The 22,100-nt window shown below is 40.6% G+C and overlaps 1 protein-coding gene and 1 long non-coding RNA gene across 3 annotated transcripts; both read left to right on the forward strand.

Annotated features, from left to right (window-relative positions):
* The first annotated feature begins 1,323 nt into the window (after window positions 1-1,323).
* Window positions 1,324-17,114, forward strand: galr1b (galanin receptor 1b). Its single transcript, XM_031743688.2, has 3 exons — window positions 1,324-2,117; window positions 3,505-3,570; window positions 15,399-17,114. The coding sequence occupies exons 1-3, from the start codon at window positions 1,428-1,430 to the stop codon at window positions 15,714-15,716; spliced, it is 1,074 nt and encodes a 357-aa protein (XP_031599548.1). The 5' UTR covers window positions 1,324-1,427; the 3' UTR covers window positions 15,717-17,114.
* Window positions 17,115-19,730: 2,616 nt separating this feature from the next.
* LOC120440675 lies at window positions 19,731-21,242 on the forward strand. 2 transcript variants are annotated; one of them, XR_005613440.1, is made up of 4 exons: window positions 19,731-20,345; window positions 20,540-20,673; window positions 20,760-20,891; window positions 21,107-21,242. It is a non-coding gene; the product is annotated as an uncharacterized LOC120440675 (long non-coding RNA). The 2 variants fall into 2 exon arrangements; XR_005613438.1 differs by lacking the exon at window positions 20,540-20,673.
* The last annotated feature ends 858 nt before the right edge of the window (window positions 21,243-22,100 follow it).

The raw sequence follows: 22,100 nt of genomic DNA on the forward strand, positions 1-22,100 counted from the left end.
TCAGTAAAGACTGCAGGCTGAGAAGCACTCGAAGAAAATATGTGATGTAATATGTGATAATGTTATCTCACCAGATAAAACATAATCTGTGCGTGCAATGATCCACAGTCAGACTTATCAGCACGAGAGGATTTTAGTGTAACCGAGTTTAGAAGTATAAGTATAAGCAAAGTGATCTGATATACTCCGATTTTAGACTCACAGAAACTTTATCTTCGTGTTTTAAACTAAATATTGACATGAATGAAACGCTGTGATGACTCATAGCAGACAGTAAGAGCTCAGCGTGTACGAAGTGCCATCGAAATAAATTGAACTTGAGACACGCCTCAAAACTTCTGAACGGGAAATGGCAAACAAATTGCTCAACAAAATAAAAGCCTCGTTGGTCAAGACAGCTGGGAGCGATGCAGAAAGTTTTGAGGAAGAGAAACATCACAAAACGCAGTTTACCGATATTCTGTTAGTTACCGGGAGAGAAAAACAGAAGTGAATCAATAAAAATGCACTTTAAACCTATCAAAGAACATTAAACAGAATCAATATTGTATAAACATGAGCAGATCCAAAAATGGACCAAAAATTAATGAGGAAAAAAGCACAAAATATTAAATCAACTCTCAGTAGTTCAGCTTCATTCCTGCTCATTTTTGCAGAAGGTCGAACTCTTACACTCCACACTCATAGCGTTTAACTATATAAAGTGACCAGAAACCTATGATACAAGAAAATAAAATAACAACAACAACAAATGCCATGCACTTTAGTCTCTATATGAAAACATGCTAAAAAGTGACATTAATCTCTAGGACACAAATCTTTAAAAATATGCATCTGATGTAAATAATAATTGTTCCATAATTTTTTTTAAGTGTTGCTTGAGCTTTATAAAATGTTTCCACACACACTGCATTGGAGCTTTTTTATTTTTATTTTTATTTGCACTAATCCCTAAAAAGTGAACTTTCCGTTGTTTGTTTTATAAATAATTTCAATTAACTAAATGTCTCCTGAGCTTTTAAATGAATCTGTTGACATCTTTAAGATGTAAAATTTCACCTGCTTTATGTGCTTTCACTCTAATACTGTTTTATGTGCTCTGGTTCTCAGTGACGGGCAGGTAAGTTGTTTTGTTCTGTTCTTTCTCAAGATGAAGTAAAGGTGCTTTGTTCACTGCTGAACATCTAGGTTCTTTATTAACACAAATAAAAGTAAGAAATAGAGGACTAGCTTGTGAATAAAGTGGCTTTACTTTGAAGTCCCCGGACAGGAAACAGCCTTCAATGTTTCCCTAAACTTGCAGTGTTTCCAGGAGTCCTCAGAGTCTCCGCTGACTCCGCTGCTGGAGGTGTTTGATCGGGATCATGGAGCTGGTCTTTGTGTCAGCCTGTCACTCTCTGCACCTCTAACCCTCCAGCTGCCCCACTATGGCGCTGTCGGAAAACGACTCCTGCTCCGTGCCTGACCTCCCCGAGTTCAATCAGTCAGTGGACGGCGGACACACACCGGAGTCGGTGATTGTGCCGGTGGTGTTCGGGCTCATTTTCGTGTTGGGGGTGGTGGGGAACATTCTAGTGATAGTAGTGATAGGGAAGGTGGGGTACAGCGCAGGTGGGGGAGGCGGCGGTGGAAGTGGAGGAGGAGTTGGGAGGCGCTCCCTCAGCCCGACCAACATCTTCATCCTGAACCTGAGCGTGGCGGACCTCGGCTTCCTGCTCTTCTGCGTGCCCTTCCAAGCCACCATTTACACTCTGCCGGAGTGGGTGTTCGGGGCCTTCCTCTGTACGTTTGTACACTACATCTTCACCGTCAACATGCTTGTGAGCATCTTCACGCTCGTGGCCATGTCTGTGGACCGCTACATTGCCGTGGTGCGCTCCAACAAATCTCTGAGCGTCCGGAGCCCAAGGAACGCACTGGCAGGGCTGTGCGTCATCTGGACGATGTCTCTGGTGTGCTCGGTGCCGGTGGCCAAGCACCAGGGCCTCATTAGCTACCACAACGGAACTTTCTGCTGGGAGGACTGGGCCGGAGCCTCCAAAAACGCCTACAAAGTGACCCTCCTGGTGTTGGGGTACCTGCTACCGCTGCTCCTCATCAGCTGCTGTTATACTAAGGTCAGTCTAAAATAGTGGGCATTTAACGGGGTAATGTTTGACTCCCAGCTGCAGTAAAACAGGCATTAAGAACAGAGCAGAAGGTTCAAAGGCCGTGCACAAAGTCCTGCAGATCATAAAAGCTGTGCGTAAAAACGCGCGTGAGGCGCGCACTCACCAGCACCGGTGTGGGGCTTCAGAATAAAACAAATTCACTAGGTCAGCTTAATGTGGGTCACATGTGATAAACCGATATGAACAAACTATGATAACATCATACACAATACCCAGCGGAAGTTTCAGAATAAACGCACCAGATGCAGGTAAGAAGTTTTTGGTTCATCGTAATGATTATGGAGACATTTCCCAGAGGTTAACTATTCGTCTTCCCAACTGTTTCATTTAAATAAAACTTACCATCAAATCTGATTCATTTTCTGTAAACCAGGCAGTAAAAACATCAGCCCCCTAGACCCCTGATAATCCGTTTAATATCCACCCTCTGCATTTAAATTTATGATCAGACTGTTCCGGTCAGAGATCTGTGAGTGTCAAAGCTGATCTGTTATAAGTCAGTCATAAATAACCCTTCAGCGATACCTGTAGCAGTTATTATCAGTTTACGTGTAAAATGTTTTCTGATTCATTCATTAATTGCTTTAAAACGCAATTAATCACATTTTCTGCTAATAAAAGTCTGGAATCCAGCCAAAGAAAAATCTCTGAACGCGTTTGCGCTGGTTAATAAAAAAATAATACAAATATATTAATTTTACATATAAATTCAATTTTGATGGGTTAACCATTTGCTCTCTCTTATTTAATAAACAAACAAAACTTATAAACAAATAAGTATTAAATAAGCATAAGTCCGTCCTTCCATCAACTTATCCCCTTCAGGTTCTCAGGGGGGCTGGAACCAATCCCAGCTTGCTACTGGAATGTGAAAAATGTATTTATTTTATTGGCAAAGCGATTAGATAAAACAGATTTAAAATGAACATTTCTGTTGCTTCCTGAAAGATGCCAGTGTGCATTAATTCGAGCTGTGATTCGGTTACCAGGGAACTAATTAATAAATAAATTCATAATAAATTCCAGGTTCATTTATTTGGATTTTTTTCATGGTTAAAGTCACTTATCAGATAAAAGTGTCAAGCTGAAGTAGCACAGAGTCAGTTTGTGTTTATGTAACAGCCGACTGTCACAATAAAAGTCCTCTGGTGTGGCCTGTGACTTCCTCCAGCTGGCAACTAACTGTGTAACTTTAACCTTCAGCTGCTGATATGAGTACAAGTTGACCCCATTGATGCATTTGCTGTTTACAGACCAGTTGATCAGTTTTTAATAAACCATTAAGAAGTATTTCCTTCAAAATTAATCTGTCTGCCCTGCTTTTTCTCTCCAGATTTTATTTCATCTCCATAAAAAAATGAAGAACATGTCCAAGAAGTCTGAGCGCTCCAAAAAAAAAGTAAGGGTCTCTTCTTCCTTCTGTGCTGCGCTGCATGCAGGGAGACCAAGCATACGATTACCTTCTGTGGAAGAATCACTCAGTTGTAAATCCATTACATATGGCTCGCGAATTAAAAAGGCCACCCTGGCTTTTCTCGAGAGAACTGCAGGTGTTCCGGCTTTTATTTTAAATGAGGTGTTGGAAAGACAGCTTGCTGTTTTCTATAAGTAAACTTTGATCCAAACTGGTGGGGACTATGGGTCTGGTACTGGTACAGCAGCAAGCCAGTGCCGTGCACAGTATTATCAAACCATACAGGAAAAAATGAAACTAGGGTTGAGGAACTCTGATAATTTTGAGGCAACCTGTGGATGAAAATAAAGACAGCAGACAGGGAAGCAGGAACGATTGTTGATCAGAGAGTCAAAACTGAAAACGAGCACCAGCAGGCTGTTTGAACACTGTTACTGTTAAGATGAAAAGATCCTGGAGGAGGATTCCCAGTAACAGGATGATTGGCAGCTGTATTAACCGTAGGAAATCAGTTATTTTATATGAAACTTTTGGCTGCAGGCTATGTTTTTTTTTCTCTCCCAGAATGTAAACAGGTTCATTAATAAAAATAAGGAAACAGGTTCGTTATGAAGAACTGGCTCATCTTAAAAGGTTTTGACTAAAACTAATGAGCTCCTCTAAAACAATAGCAGCTGGCACTGAAGGTGGTCTTTTTTTCTTGGCACTGTCCTCTCTGTCTTCTTTCTCTCGCTGAGCTACATGGAGAGTTTGAGAACAGTTACGTTTAAAGGAGAGATAAGAAAAGGAGCATTAGCAGAGCTGAAGTGAGCAGAGCTTGAACCTTGATCTGTTTTTCTTACAGGAAACACAGCTCAGTTCAGGAGATAATGAAGCTGAAACAGGGATGAAGTGGAGAGGGTAGTTAAAAAACCAAAACAAAATAAAGTGGCGCCTACCTGAATGCACATGTAGCCATCTTGTTTTATCAGCAAATACTTTTTTTGTTTTTGCATATAATTTGTTTTTAGAAATGTATATGCTTATAACTCTGGTGCTTATCACATAGAAGTGCTTCACAAACTAAAATGTTTAACAGTAGTGGTAGAAAGGAACCGCATTCATTTGAAATGTGGGGAAACCTTGCCCATCTCGAGCATCTCTTCTGGTGCATGTTGTCCCCGTGTTTGCGTGGGTTCTCTGGCTTCCTCCCACAGTCCAAAGACATGCAATTAGTGGGGTTAGGTGTGAATGGTTGTCTATCTCTCTGTGTTAGCCCTGCGACAGACTGGCGGCCTGTCCAGGGTGTACCCTGCCTCTCACCCTAAGACAGCTGGGATAGGCTCCAGCCCCCCCCCCCAATGGGTGATCAACCCATTAGCTTAGTAACAGCTTTTTATCTTCTCTACAATAAGTTGTAGTCCTGTATTGAAACAACATCTGAGTTGCTAGAGTGAAGAGTCTGGTGTAAGACAACACCTGTTTCTCTTAGATCTGGTGGACCTCCCCGCAAGCATTTCATACTAAGCCAAAATAAATCAGTAATAGATAAACAATTAAATATCAGAAAATTTGTGTTTTTTCACTATGTACCATAAAAAATGTATATTTTCACAGTAACAAAAAGCAAAACAAAATACAGATTCTGCCAGTTAAAAAATGTCTGATTTTGGATTACGGGACAGTCTGCGCAATGTGCTAATAGATCTGTTTCTGTAATTTTACACATTTATTTCTTAGAATTTAAGCCCAAATCAAATCAGCATTTCTTTATAGAAAAAAAAGAATTTTTTTTTTTTAATTGGACTTCTTTCTTTTGTATTAAAATATTAAAGTGATTAAATCTGTAGTTGAACATCAGTTTTCTGTCACGCTGAAGAACTCTGAATGTCTTTTGTCTTTGCTGGAGGCGGGCCAGTTAGCGTCTTTACCAGGCATGGCTCTGTGAGGGGGCTATGTCTCCTTTTTCAGATTGCCATCTCTTTGCTTTCAGAGACCCTGCCAGGGGCATTTGTCACCAGCAATATTGATCTTGGGATTACTTGAGCAAGTACACCCCCATCACACCATTATAAGGGTGGAGAGGTATTTGAAACTAATATGAAGTTGATTTTTGTTATTCTATATAAAATTTATGTTTTGGTCTGCTTAATATGGAACCTCAGGTTTAAAGCCACCGAGGGAAAAAGAAAAAATCAATATAATATGATTAAACATCACTATGATGGCCAAACCTTTTCAGCCAGCAGCTCAGTTGTGTTAGCTCACCTGCCCCATCATGTAGGTCATAGTTTGTCCAGAGTGTGACAACTGTGGAGCAGTAGGAGAAGTTTAACATGGCAGGTGTGGGCGACAAGCCTCAAGATTGAGTTACTTAGTCTTAGGTGGCAGGCGACAGTGTGCAGATCTCCCGTACCAACAGATCAGAGAGACGTTAGCTGCAGACAATTTACAACAAAGTATCTGCTGCTTCTCGGGTCAGTGGAGCAGGAATAAACGCTACTGGGTAAATATTTAGACAACAGGACTAAGAATAGAGGAGATTCCCACAAAGTCTGAAGAGGAGAGAAATGTTGGGCCTTCATTCACACCAGTTTCATCCTCTGTGGAAACAAGAGACACCATAACACTGATAACAATTATGTAAGCGCTCACGTCAGATTGATGTTTCAATGCCACGGAAACACCAGTCAGCTGAGTTCTTTGTGAGGACATACTGCTATATATATAAATATATCCCAGCTCGCCCTGTGGACGGTCTTTACCCTTCAAGCTCGGATCCACCAGACCCAAGTCAACCAGAGGACTTGGACCTTGAGGGTCCTGCGCTGTTCTGGACAGATACTTTGGATGACGTTCCTGGGATCCGCTGGAGCCAATAGCCCAGTTTGAGGGTCACTGTCCCGAGTGCTCAGATCACCATGGGGACCACTTTTGCCATCACCCTCCACATCTCTCAAGCCCCTTTCTCAGTCCTTGGTACTTCTTGAACTTTTCATGTTCCTTCTTCCTGATGTTGTTATCATGTCTTCCTCTGCTTGTCCACCACTACTATGTCCAACTGGTTAGCCCTCACCAGTTTGTACCTCTGTATCTGGTACAAACTGGTCCCACAGGATCTTGCCTCGGTCATTCTCAACAACCCAAGGGGTAGAACTAATTTAAACTTCGGGACTTCCAGGCCATATTTGACACAGATGTTCCTGCATACTATACCAGCCACTTGGTTTTGGTGCTCCATGTATGCCCTGCCTGCTAGCATCTTACACCCTATAGTTCTGTGTGGATGAATTGTCTCTGGGGTATCTTTGCACAGCCTTCTTCTGGGGTCCTGCCTGGGGTTGTACATCCCAGTCTCTATGAATCTTGTGGTTAGATCTTGATCCTGTGTTGCCATAATTAGTGCCTCTGTGTTATCTTTCAGTCCATCTTTATCCAGCCATTGTTAGGATTTCTCGATATTAGCCCCTTCTTCTCTCTGCCGGGGGTACATGCCATGCAGGGGCCTGTCCTTCCATGATGGTTCGTCTTCTTGCTCCTCTTCTTTCTTGGGGTTCTGCTGTCTGAGATATTCACTAAGCATACTATCAGTTGTGGCCATCTTTCTGTTGTACTTATAGATCTTTGTTGTTTCATCCTGCATAGTGGTTTTGACACTCACTAGTCCTTGGCCAATCTTTTTTACGCTTACCCTACAGTCTCAGGGTGCTGGACTTTTGATGAAACCCTCCATGTATGGTGAAAAACATTCTTGTCTTGATGTCAGTGGCTGGCCAGCTTGGATAGCTGACTATCCCAGCAGGGTACCTGATCACCAGCAGGGCGTAGGTGTTGATTGCCTGGATCGTGTTCTTCCCCTACGGCTCACTCCTCAGAAGTTGCATTATTCTCTGCAGAATTTTGGTGGGTGCGACTTTCCTTGCGGCCTCTTCATGGTCTTCATTTGCCTATTCCCAGCCACTTGCAGCTGTCCTCGATGTCTGTAATGTAGGTTTCTGGGTAGTGCAGTCCCCTCAGTTCTGGCTACCTTCCTTCTCTCTGTTACCATCCGACTACACGTCTCTAGTCCGAATGACATTCCGATGTGGTTGCTCCTCCTCCCATATGCTCTTACAGTATTGCTCTGTAAGAGCATCTGGTGGGGTTGTTATCATACTATTCCCCTTGGATTCACCATGGATGGTTCAGTGGAGAACATCTGGTTTATTTTCCTAGCTTCTATCTCTATGGTATACCAGAGGGATAGAAGTTTCTAAGGCCTCAGATATAGATAGCTTTCAGTACTATTTCTTAGGCACCCCTTAGAGAGGGGGGGCACAGTCCATCCATCCTCTTCAATGCCTGGGTCTGGTGCTTGGCTGGGTACTGCAGTTTGCAAATCTCTGCTCTCTGCATCGCCGCCTGCTCTTTATGTATTGCCATGATCTCCGCAAGCATCTGGCCCAGCAACTGGACCGGCTATGCGGGCAGCGGGTCTGCCCGTCACTGCTGGCTCTGGGTCCATTGTGTAACTGACACCACCAACATTAACAGGATGCTTACATTAGAGCCTCTTATTGCGTGTTTTGTTTGAGTTTCCAGCAATCAGAATAAGAGAAACTTTATTAACCCCAGATGGAAATTGAGTACAAAAAAAATTAAAATAAAACATTAAAAAAAGGGCCGCGGGTCCTACTCGAAACCTCAGGCATGCGACATATGACCGCATGCTCATCCAACTGAGCTAAACCTGCACTCAAATGCATTTAATCATCAAAATTGGAGAAGGCATAGAGAGGGGATAGGCTAACATATGAAACCGGAGATGACCGCGGTGTATTCTATTTATTTCAACAAAGTAACTGTATTCTGATTACCAGCTATTTAAATGGTAAGTGTAACGGAATACAGTTACTCATATTTTGTATTCTAAATACGTAACGGCGGTACATGTATTCTGTTACTCCCCAACACTGCACACATATGATGTAAACACACACACAGACAGACAGACAGAGACTCACACACACACTTATATATGTATATATACATATCTATATATATATATTTATATACATACAACATGTGGTCAGAAATATGTGAAACACCCAAAATAAGCATAAATAAACAAAGAAGTCTTTCATCAGTTCTTTCCTGTTACAATATTTGTGCAAGGTTTTACGCTGGTGTGAGATGGTTAGATAACACACTTGATTAAAGTGTGAGAGCAGAAACATCATATGAATTCACACAAACAAGAAAGACAATAAAACCAAGTAATAAAATATAACAACGCCTTGAATGACTAAAGAACACCTGTGAATTTATTGTGTTTGAAATTAAATAAGGGGCTGGAAACTTGGCACCTTTCAGTGCTTTCCATCCGGACTACATTAGTTTGTTTGAATTTACAAATATTTGCATCAACTTATGAAATAAGAATCCATCCATCCTGTGAAATAGAATCCATCCACCCGTCCATCCTCTTGTCCGATTCAGGGTCGCGTGTTGGCTGGAGCCTTTCCCAGCTCTCTTCGAGCGAGAGGTGGGGTACACCCAGGACAGGTCGCCAGTCTGTCGCAGATGGACAGCCATTTGCACTCACATTCACACCTATGGGCAATTTAGGTGTGAACCCCACTAACTGCATTTCTTTGGGCGGTGGGAGGAAGCCAGAGTACCCGGAGAGACCTCTCGCAAACACAGGGAAAACATGCAACCTCCACACAGAAAGATCCTGGCCTGATGGTGGAACTGAACTCAGGACCTTCTTGCTGTGAGGCAAGCATGCTGCAGTGGTTAGCATACCAAACAACGTTTTCAAAATACTACTTGGAAAAGTCCTCAAATCCATATTAAGCAATCAGCTGAGATTTTCCATCTGGGCACCATTTAGTGCAGTTTTGTCAAAATGCTGTTGTTTTGTGGGCGGCATTAGTGAGTCTGATCTGTTGCTCTCAACTTGCCAGCGTTACTGTTATAAAGAAAAATACATCAGTCCAACAGCTCTTTAAAATAGTATCCAGTGTGTCCATATTCAGACTCTGAGCATGCAGTGGACATGAGGCTTCTTAATTATACAACCTTTTAGAAAGGTTGTGCAAACTTTAATGCAGCTGAAAACAGAGAGATTGTTTCCATATAAACAGTATAGTATTTCAGCTGATGTTCAGGTTGAGTGCTTAGTCTCATCTCTTCATGTAAGACTGCAGTAAAAATTTACGATGCAGATTTAGCTGCAAAAAACAACGATTTCAAAACAATAGTTTAAAAATCAAGAAGACCCGGCATGATTACTTTGGAACTGAGATCATCTTGGAGGACGTGCTTTTTTCCCTTTCCAGCCTCGCTGTCAGACACGCAGTCAGCTGTTGTCTTCAGTCTCACACAATGAAACACAGACATCTCGGTCGCTGGTCAGTTTCATCTGCCCACAGTCCTGAGGATGAATAGTTTTTTATTGATCTTCATGCAGTAAAGAGAGAAAAAACTAAATCGAATCAGTGTTCGCTGTGTGAACTTTTAAATCAGCAACAGATCCCCACAGTACACCTTCATGAGCTGTCTCCTTCTTCTTGTAAGGGTCTTGCCACCTCTATGGAGTTGTTCTGTCTCCGTGTCTTCAAGAGATTTCCGGGTTGACTGCTTTAGCGCTGGCTTTGAGTCAGTGATATTCAAATCAGGACTCTGCGTGGTTTGTTGGGCTCAGATGCCTCCTGATGGTGATGGAGGAGAAGTTAAATATATGAGTGAATACATCTTGTAATGCTCAAATATAAAATTAGTTGATATTTGAAGGCATCATATGAATCTGTCATGAATCTCACTGTCAGCAGCCTCAGGTTGATCTTCATCCTCGCGCTATAAAAGCATGCATTAGTTGCATGCTTTTATAGCGCGGTTTGTTGGGCATCCGAGCCCAACAAACCAAGAGAGGCGGCTGCACCGAAGCCCAGGATTCAGCCGAGAGATAACAAAATTCGGTGACAGATGTTGTTTCGTCGGTGAGTGGTAGAACTAACAAAAACACAGCACACATCATTTATTCTACGTTTGCAAAGCAAAGGAGTTAGCTTTCTAGGCATTGCACCAAAGCACTGAGAGGTTTATGAGATGGAGTCCATTCACCAAAAATTCATTTGCATCAGTAATTAGCAAAGCTTACAGTGCATCATTGGTGGTTATTTGACATTGTATGGAGTTATATTTACCATGACGCATTGAGAGGACTGTCCATGTGCTCACAGCCCCTACGTCTGTAAAATTTAAATGCTTCTGATTCTGAAGTGTGAAATCGCAGCTGCCTTCTGATCGTGGTTCAGGAAGCTCATTTTGTAACCAGAAGGTTGCCGGTTCGATCCCCAGCTCTGTCCTTCCTGGTCGGTGTGTCCTTGGGCAAGACACTTCACCTACCGTCTACTAGTGATGGCCAGAGGGGCCGATGGCGCGATATGGCAGCCTCGCTTCTGTCAGTCTGCCCCAGGGCAGTTGTGGCTACAACTGTAGCTGCCTCCAGCAGTGTGTGAATGAATAGTGGAATTGTAAAGCACTTTGAGGGTCTCGAAAAGCGCTATATAAATGCAATCCATTATTATGAATTCTGATGAAAAGCACAATCATGGAGCACAATCCCGGACAAAGCAATGGGCACTTTTGGTGAGACAAACTGACTGAGGTGGAGATTCACGATCTGTGAATGAGCTGACAGGCAGTGACAGAACACAGCATATTTAAAGGACAGGAACTATGAGCCGATTGGCTCAGAGAACTTAGGCAGATGGATCCTTGGACATGAGCAGAGGCAATTTTTGAACTGCCCATATGGATAAAACAAAACAGATTGATATCATCCAGAGAAATTATGACATATTGAACCTGCCTAATACATTTGTAATCTACAACTGAAACCTGTTGACACGAAGCTCATGATGATGCCCAGCACCATCCTTCTGTCCTTCACCTGAGAGAAATTTTATTTTTGTGAGACTCAGTTGTGGAAATTGTAAAAGTGAGCGTAGCTGGTGCTTTTGCTTTCAGCTCTCAGAGTCTGTTTGTACGTCTGAAGTGGACAGACTGTCATCTATCACCTGTCGGCCACTCTGTTTGGATTATAAAGCTCTACGTTTTTTATCAGTGTCCATCAGCTAACGCACTCACCTGCTTTTGCATCAGCCTTGTCTTAAACCCACAAAAGTCGTAAAGGCTCCACATTTTTAGTCTTGGCTGGATCAGCTTTGCTTGATTTACAGGTCAAAGTAATCCTTGTAATGTTACACTGGGCCTTAATTCAGGCTTTCAGGTCATCTTCTGTCTGAAGAAAGATGCTTTAGCTCCCTTTAACTGGTGCTTCTTTCAAACAAAAAAAGGAACAGCTGTGTGCCTGAGATGATCATATTAGAGATATCCGCCCTCATTGACAGCAGCTAGGAGTGGAAACAAAGCAGTCTGAAGCCTGAGCTTCTGGCTCTCAGGGAGTATTTTGGCCATGTTTGTTATGATCATCTTCAAATGTAATAGTATATATACACTATGACAGACGTTAAAAACAAGCATAACAAATATTTTTGGGTCTCTCAGACAGAGATTACAACATGAGAATATTTTAGGACATGTGGGAGTTTTTCTGGAAAGAAAATGACACTTTAGGGAATTTAAGAATGTTTGTTTTTTTGCAGCTTGAAATTTGCAACACTTTCTGAAAGTGTAGCCATGTAAACATTAGTGGTGTGCTTTAGTTTGGAGGATAAATGAAGTGCTGTCTGTAACAGGATTAGACTTCATGGGAACAAACAAGAACAAAACAACCCTTTTATGGAAAAGAGCATGGAAACTGTGAACAGTCAGGACACTTGTAGAAATCAAGTCAAGTGAACATTTTAATGAGCGCATAATAGAAGAATCTTTGTAGACAGGATACTAAGTGAGTGTGAACACATTTAAAAAAAATCAGACATAACTGGGACAAAGCAGTGAGGACTTTTGGGAGAGCGAAAGCGTAATAAATGAGAGCTGAGAAGCTTTTGTTGCCGAGCTGAAGTGTGAAATCGCAGCTGCCTGTGTGGGAGAAGAGGCTTTTTAATTAGATTAAATATTGACATGAACTGAGTATGGATAAATGTGCGGTTCCAGGGTTGTGGGCGGAAATGTGATGTGCTGACTTTGGAGATGAGTCACGGTAAAAATATGACAACAAAAAAATTGGTTTGAAGCTGTTAAGACAAACACTGAACTCATATATACTTCAGGATGAAGTGTCTGGGGATGAATTATCACTTTTTCTATTATTACTTTCATTTTTTTTAAAGTCAGTTCTTCATTGCCAAAGATTTACAAAAAATGCAGATTTTCTTTGAGAACAGCTTGTTAAACCTCCATTTATAATCAGGCCTATGTTCAGTTTCTGCTGTGAAGTATTTCAGCAATAAAACAGTGACACTCTGTGAACTGATGTGTTTACCGAGTGCAGGTGAAGTGGAGCAGGATCGGTGTCTGCATTATCGGCTGAGTCTTTGAAGTCCAGACCTGCCTTCTGACGGTTAATAATTAATAGTTATCATCTCCTAGCCCCAAGTTTGCAGATTTTTATTTTTAAAAAACAAAGAAACAAACTTTTTTTAGGTTTTTGTGGTCGTTAGAAGATGCATTTATTGTCCTGTGATTGCCAATACTTGCGATAGCTTACGGTTTTGGTAATGTAGACCTTACACGGTTAATTCACACCTAACCCTGTGACCCTTGGAAACATCACGCGGTTTGAATCTTGGTTCTCAAAAAAGGACAAAACTCTGATCTCCATTAGTTTCCAAGTGACTACAGTAACAAGAGATAAAGAAACATGAAAGGTAAAATAAATACCCATAACCATCTTACGGGTAAAGTACAGATTAAGAAATAGTTCATGAAACAATATTTAGGTCTTTGGTACATTTCAAAAAGATATTTTAAATAAACTATCACAGCTGAGGAAACTCAAAGTCCCAAAACAGACTGGGATGATAAGAAAAGGGCTGACGCTGAGTTGGCGGTCTAAAAAAAGTCCAGAAAAAAAACTCTAGGCAGATAACTGTGTCAAACACACAAAAACAGTCTGACAAAGAGTGATCGCGGACCACTGGAATATAAGCTGGGGAGCCAGCAGGATGAGTGGTGACAGGTGAGTTTGAGTGTAATGCGCTCATGATGATGCAGAGAGATATTTGATCTGTCTTGGGTTACTTTTTTGCTGGTTATGGTCATATGGAGACTAATTTTCTGTTTTATATTGTAACGTAGAGATCCTATGATAATACAGAGAAACCCCCAACAATCAGACAAGTACTTGGTGACAGTGGGAAGGAAAAACTCTCTTCCACAGCATGTCTTTATCCTGTTTTCCTTCTCTCACCCCAACCGGTCGCAGCAGATGGCCCCGCCCCTCCCTGAGCCTGGTTCTGCTGGAGGTTTCTTCCTGTTAAAAGGGAGTTTTTCCTTCCCACTGTCACCAAAGTGCTTGCTCATAGGGGGTCATATGATTGTTGGGTTTTTTCTCTGAATGTATTATTGTAGGGTCTACCTTACAATATAAAGCTCCTTGAGGTGACTGTTGTTGTGATTTGGCGCTGTATAAATAAAATTGAATTTATCTGAATCGAATTTTAACAGGAAAAAAAAACAGGCTCAGGGAGTTTTTATTGTTTGCTTTGCAATAATCACACCAAATAAAAGATTTCTGAGAACTGAAAGGAATAAACTAAGAGACTTCACTCAAAAGCTCTGAATTAAAATAAAGACGAAAATATGGAAAATAATGTAATTCTAGTGATTCACAGATATAATGGTAACATACTGTAGTTAATGAGCATTTAAAAGGGGACCCATTATTCCCATTTCTAGAACATTCATTCATTTATTCATGGATAGATTTGCTTTTGTTATTTTATTCTGCAATTATGCTGCCCTGCTGTTCCAGTTTATCACTCACTTTAAGTCAAAATTCTTCTGATTGGCTGCACCTCACAAAGGGTTTTGAACCACAGGTGAGTCAGCCTGCTGTGGTCACAGTCAGAGGCATGTGCCCGAGATGGCATTTTAACAATATTCTCCCTCCAGGACATCATGCAGATCCAATAGAAGACCTGTGTGAAAGTGAGTGTGCAGAGCAGTCTGAAGCCTGAGCTGGAAGTGGGGGGCTGACGATGCCTGACTCCTCCAATCCTCAAGTTGAAGCATCAACGGGAAAAATGCCAAATTCCAAATTACCGCTGATGCATCCATTGGAGTGTGTGATAATAAGAAAGTGCTGTCTGAATATTTGTGTAAATGGGTGAAGTGGCTTGTTATTGGCTCAGAGTAGAACAATGCTATATAAGTCCATTTACCTCTTGGCTCGCAGAGATTAGTTGTACATATTTTGGCCTCATCATTCAAATATTTTTCCATGTTTAATATGAACATCCACCACTGAAAAAGTATATACAGAAAATAAGGAAAGGATAACAGGATTACTTTGAGTGGTGGCGGTGGTGGACTTTGGAGAATAATACTGGGGAATATTAATGGAGATTTGAGGAATCTTTGAGGAGTGTTTGGTCAATATTTGTCGGGCATATTTCTAAGTGTTTGGAAAGTGAATTCACAATGTTTATGGAGTTTTGGTTTAGTATGTGTGGGGAGCTCGGAGAGTATTTGTAAAGTGATTAGGGAGTGTTTGTGGACTATGTGGAGTGTTGGAGAAGTCACTGGGTGAGTGATGGTGATGATGGAGCACTGGTGAAGTATTTATAAGTTTAGGAGATTACTGCTGGAGTATAAAGGGGCGTGCTGATATACTGTACGACTACATCCTGTAGATTCACACATGTTATCTCTCCCTTCAGACGGCTCAGACGGTCCTCCTGGTCGTCACCGTCTTCACTATCTGCTGGATGCCCCACCACATCATCGTCATGTGGGCGGAGTTCGGCACTTTCCCCCTGACCCAGGCCACCTATGTCTTCCGCCTCGTGTCCCACTGCCTGTCCTATGGAAACTCCTGTGTTAACCCCATCCTATACGCCTTCCTGTCTGAGAACTTCCGCAAAGCCTGTCGCAAAGTCTTTACCTGCTACTTCCTGTACCCACCGCCGCCCACGGAAAATGTGGTTCGTTTTCGCATGGAAAACTTCTCCACCACACACTCCACCACCAACATATGAAGGGCCAAGATAAATGACGCTCAGGGTGCTCATCCAGCAGTAAATGAGGGAAAGCTTTGTCTGAGTGGATCTGCTGGAGGCAGCTCACATGAAAATAAGACGGCGTGTGATTGGAGGATTTATTCATAAGAAAACAAGAGACTCATCAGAAACTTGCAGAGCCTGCTGGACTGCTTTAAGTTTTGTGTAAAGATATTTCAGATGATATTGTTTTTAAGCTTTAAACTTAATATTAAAAAAACATTTTGTGATGTGTTGTTTTTTTATCTAAAATTTTGAAACTTTCATACTTTTAGGGTTTTTTTGTTCTTTTTTTTTAAAAGCAGAAGAATTTTTTCAGACCATTAACGCAACCTGAAATCTTTCAGTTTGAAAATGTAAACTGTCATCATATCATAATACATACAGCATACAAACGAAATATACATAAACGTTTACATTTTTCATATTTTCATTCATTTTGTTTGGACTGACCGAGAGTCTAGAAGAAAGACATGCGAGTTTAAATATATTCAACAAAAACAGGGACCAGATCTGACTGAGTAAAGTAACCAGATCAGTTAAAAAATGTAATTATATTTAAAATATAATAAATATATAAATAATTCTGCAATTGTTTTTACAAAAATAAATTAATTAATTAAAAAAAACTTTAAATCTGTATTTCAGTTTTAATGGTGTAAAATTATTTATCTATTTATAACAATTGTGCTGGTTCAGATTATAATTTCAGTTTTTTATAATTCTGTGTTTTTTATTCATTAGCAAACTTTTTGAACCTTTGAAAACATGGAATCTGAATATTTATCCCGATTCAAATTACATTTATAACATTTAGTGTTTGTTTCTGTGTCTCATGTTATGAAATTAGGTCTGAGTCATTAAAAATGTATTAATAAATAATGAAGCTCGTTCAGGTTTGGTCCACAGTCAAGACTATGTGTTTCCTTTCTTTTAGGGGACAGAGAACAGGTTCAGAAATGACCATTTGGATGTGATGAATGTGTTTGCATGAAAGACAATAAGACATATTTATGGACAATTACTCCACATTAACAACGTACTACCAATGGTTTGACTTAATTAGAGAGTGAGCAAGGTCTGTATTTGATGATCTGTGTAATATTTATAGTGTGTGTAATCACAGGTGTTTGACCACAGTTTCTTTCTGTGTAAATAAAGTATGAACTGATTTCAAAAAGGGTCGGACTCTCCTGTCTATGTGAAGGGCATTGTCCAACATTTAGTGCCGGTACATGTGCAGAGCGAAGAAGAAAAGAAGAAAAATATACACGGCATCAAATGAAAACCCGGCAAATAAAAGTGAATAAAACTACCATCTTTATTAAAACGTAAGGCATAACAAAGGGAAGCAATTGTAATGTTCTGTACTCTCGTACTGTTTGGTTAAACATGGTGATGTCCTGTATATTGTTGTATTCCATTTTACTATACTGTGTATACTATATAATATAAAGTGTACAAAAAAACCTTAATGAATGTTTCTGTTTAATACTTTTATCTAGAATTCATTCACTAATTCATCCATCTATTTATTACTTCTTTATTCCAAAACCTGTGTTTGTGTAAACTGAAGTCAAGGGGCTGGACAGGACAAAGATGAAGATGCGGTAAGACAGAATGAAACAGCATCCAGGACACTAAATACACCTGAAACAATAATCAAACATGGAAAAACAATCGGAACCTAGTTGTTCACCCTGGACTGGACCAAAGACAGAGCCAATCAGGACTTCCAGTTCACATTTTATTCATTTTCAAAGAGCAAAATTTGATAACAGAGAAAAGCTTTAGCTTGCTTAAAGTTGTTCATCCCCTCTTTACTGAAGCCAAAGAAACAGGAATGTGCAGCTTTGCAGGCTTCCGTGTTGCGTTCATCTTTGATGGTCTAGGTGGGTGTGGACTTCCTCTGGACTTTCAGTCTACATCAGTGGATGTTCTGCTGACAAACCTCTCCTTCCCTCTGCTCATCTCTGGATAGCAACACAACTTGCAGCAGCCATCATCCCAACAACAACTGACAACGAGAAAGGGAGGAGAACTGACTGCAATACATCCATTTCCTGATGGTTCAGGCTTAAGTAAAGGTGGCAAGAGTGACCTATTTTGGTCATTTTAATAAACGTGAGCACAAGAGAGAGGAAGACACCCTACAATGAGTTGAAAAATTAACTTAGTTATTCGTGCATATACAATTTTTGTCACTCGTATTGTGTCCATCACGATTTCCGATTTCTGAAAACAGCATAAAAAAAACTCTAAATTCTGCTTTTGGTGTGCCACCCCAATATTTTTAGTGGCCCCCATACAGCCACCCCTATGAAAAGATTCTGGAGGTGCCCCTGGTGACTAACCTTTGATTAACAATGCAATATTAAAATAAGATATTTATTCTGGTACATGTGCAAATACTATATGATTATGAGGAAGAGTAGTTTTAAAAGAAAACCCTAAGACACATTTCAAAGAAATACATACAACTTCCTGAACATCATAGCGTAATACAATAGTTCCAAGGACCCACTAGCTACTTATAGCTACCCACTGCTGCAAGATTAGCTGTGGTCCTGCAGGACCAGTGAGATACCAAACCCAGTGCAGGACACTGTGAAGCTCTGTCCGGAGTTCTCAGCTCCCAGTCCTGAAGTTTGAGAACTCTTGACTTGAGTACCAACAACCTGCAGGATTCAAGCGTGAATCTGCTTTCTGATGGACTGAGATATCAGAGAAATGCTTAGGTTGGGATTCAAGTTTCATCTTGTAAATATAATATTTATTTTTATAATGTCTTGCAACTGACATTAATACAACAAAACTATAATAGCTGCTGTTCCCCTGTTCTGAGGGGAAAATATATAAAATCAGTTTAGAACAAAGCCTGTTCCAAACAGAAGCAAATTATATGTCACTGCAACAATTTTGAAATCTTAATAAATGTTGTGATATTTACAGATATCATAGTGATATAGCTATGGATGTGCTGTGTGTGTGTGTGTGTGTGTGTGTGTGTGTGTGTGTGTGTGTGTGTGTGTGTGTGTGTGTGCGGTTTTCAGATTTCCAGATTTCAAGTTAATATGCTGTTAGTCAAACTCATATATTTCACATGTTTTAGTGGATAATGCTGGATACCTTCTCCTGTTGCTCACTACATTCACATTTTGATTCCTGAAACATTTTCTTAGACAACAATGATAATGAAAGTAATTCCTGGTTTAGAAAACTACATAGCTAAATTTACAGTGTACTGTTGACTGTAAATATCAATAATGCACTGTAAATATACAGCACTTATAACAGACTGTGTACTTAAGCTGTATTGTGGGATGCCCGTGAACTGGAACTGATGTAAACACAGCACAAAGAAACCTAAAGCCATCTGGTAAAAACAAGTTTGTGGCATATATGAACAAAACTCAGTCCTATCCAGTTAATCTAGACAGATTTTGTGTCTATCCTCAGCTGCTGTGCAAAAATGTTCTGACTGTTTCTGGGAGTTTGAGTGGAGAGAAAATGTTGATATATCAGTAGCTTACAGAGGGAGCAAAAACAATGAGGATCCTGTGTTTGGATCAAATGTTTGGTCCTGGAGTTTGGAATGCTCTAATGACCATTTTTTCATCTGCACAACAACAAAAATCTCCTCATCTGTCTCCAAAAGACTTGCAGTGCATTTGGACCGCCCTGCTGGCAATGTGTCATCTGCAAAATCTCCTCCAACACTCTGATCCACTCTTGTGGTCCTCAAGTTTGAAAGTCTTTCCTGTGATTAGAAACAAGTTTGACTGAATCAGAGTTCAAAGGTGGATTTCTAGACCCAGGAAGTAACACAGTTTTAAATTGTGCTGAAATTTTAGGTTTTGTAATGTTATGTAAGCTCATTCACACATAATTAAAAACTTTCATTTATGATAGAAATTCATTCTTTCAAAATCCCAAGTTACACATTCGCAGCTTAAGAAAAAATTACTATGAGAAAAAGGAATCCTTGCAAAATGTTACTTTATTTTTGTTTAAAAACAGATCATACAGTGAATGTCATCAGACAAACGAATGCGTATTTGTATTATTTTAGGAGAGTCCAAGTTAACTTGTGAACCAGCCTTTTGACGTTATAGTCTGTTTGTGAATTCTTTGTTTGGAATGTTTTAGTTTTGTTTTAGTTCAGTTATTTGTTGCTTTGGCTGTATGTTTAGTTATTTTTGTTTCCATGTTTTCATGTCATGTCACACCCCGTGCTCTGTTTCATGTCTCCCCTGTCTTTCATGCTTATCCATGTGTGTTCAGCCCATCATGTCTCGTTCCCTCTTTCTCGTGACCCCTGGGGTTAAGTTTCCCTCCGCCTCGCTGTCTCTCGTGTCAAGCTTGAGCGTCCCAGTTTACGTTGCTCCATGTTTCTTGTTTTATTTTGAAGTTCTTGTGTTCCACGTTAAGTGTGTTTAGTTTTGCTTTTCCCCTGTGGTGTCATGTTCATTTGTATCAGCTGTTTCCCCGTGTGTTTCCACTTCCCCTGATCACCTCCTGTCTGTTTATAGTCTGTGAGTTTTCATTCATTCTTTCTCAGGACGTCTGTTATGTTAACGCCATGTTTCCAAGGTTTCACACTTCCAGGTATTTATGTATTCTCACCAGGTTCCATGGTTTTTTTCATGTTTACCTTCTAGTTTTCCCAGTTTAGGTTTTTGTTTAGTGTCATATTGATCTTGACTAGCTGTTTGTTTTGTACCTTTTATCAGCCACAATTTCAGTTAAAATCAACTTTGTTTAACTTTGTCTTCTGTTCTTCACTCCACACGGTCTGCCAGCGCAGACTGTGACAGGTCTCAGTGTAACCCTGGATAAGTGTAGCCCAAATCAGTTGTTTTGTTTGGATGTGCTGTAAAGTGCATGTTGTTTACACAGAACTTTGGACAAGAAACATTATGTAGCACACAATATGGTATAAAACATGGAAGTCTGCTGCCTCTTTAAGAATAAGGTCATATGACTATTAAATGGACAAGCATTTATGTATCACTTTTGTAGGTTTACGGACCACTCAACGCATTAGACTACACATCTGACCAAGCATGACGACATATTCATATTTCTTCAATATGCTTTCTATGCCTGTCAGCCAATTTGGAATCACCAGTTAACCCAATATAAAGCACTTCTGTAAGTTCTGCAAGGAAGATCTGTAATCTGTCATCTGCATACTTTCCTGGGTGTTAGTCTCTTTCTGTTCTCTACATCACTACCTCTTTCTCACGCTGTCAGCCTCAGTACTGTCATCATTAATCTAGTCCAATCATCATCATCTTCTTGCCCACCTTCTTTGAGCCACTCAGCCTCCACTTCACATAGTTTAAATCTGTGCTCTCCATCTGCAGGGGAGGGGGTGGAGCAGTGCATTCAGGGTGTGGTGTCAGGTGAGGCTGGCTCACACACCTGACCCCCTTCATCTGACCATGAGTATGTCGCCGGGACCTGAAGAGAGAACTGCGTGTGGTGTGAAGCCGAAGGAGGGCAGCTTGAAAGCTCCTGCAGGAAGCGACTGAAATTTAAAAACAAACACCCAATGTGTAACGCTGTGTGCATAGGTCCTTTATTATCACATTCTCCTTTTTAGACTCGTGCAACCCACCTCCTTCCCATCTCCACCAGTCAGTCAGACCTCAGTCTTCATCTTCACCCACACCAGCATCTAGACTCCAGGGGGTCAGGTCCTAAATCCTATCACTGCTGAGATTCCATCATGCCATGATGGTCATAGGAGTCTACTCACCAGATACATTAATTTCTCCTTCTCAATAAATCAAATTCATACAAGTAGTCTCTCTTATTGAAATGCATATATGTATAATATGCTGGAGGAAATCCATGCAGGCACAGAGAAAACTCAGATCTGATGATCAAACCAGAACTCTTCCTCCTGTGAGGTGACAGGGCTAACCACTACGCCACTGTGCCACCCACAGGACATAATGTATATATGTCATGTGGGTGACAACAGGGGAAAAAAAGGTGGAAAAAAAGCTGTTCATTCCACTCTTTCAGCAGTGCCTGTGGTGACCATGAAACATGAAGCAGTCTCCAGATCAGAGCTGTACTGGGATAGAAGAAATGCTTTCACAAAGTTCAAACTAAAACATTTTCTTAAATTGTTCATTACTCAGTAAGAGGTGGTCAGGGATTCATTTAAAGAATGTTACAAAACAGGTAAGATTCTTATGATAATGAAGGCAAATGATAAAAAGTGAAAATTTCAAGTCGACAGCAAGATATTATGTTAATTAATCTTATTATTCTAGACAGTTTGTTATTTATTTTACTGCATATTTAATGACACACTTTAGTGCATAGCAAGAAAGAACACACATGGCT

This window comes from Oreochromis aureus, linkage group 1, assembly GCF_013358895.1.
Source record: "Oreochromis aureus strain Israel breed Guangdong linkage group 1, ZZ_aureus, whole genome shotgun sequence".
Classification (NCBI taxonomy): domain Eukaryota; kingdom Metazoa; phylum Chordata; class Actinopteri; order Cichliformes; family Cichlidae; genus Oreochromis; species Oreochromis aureus.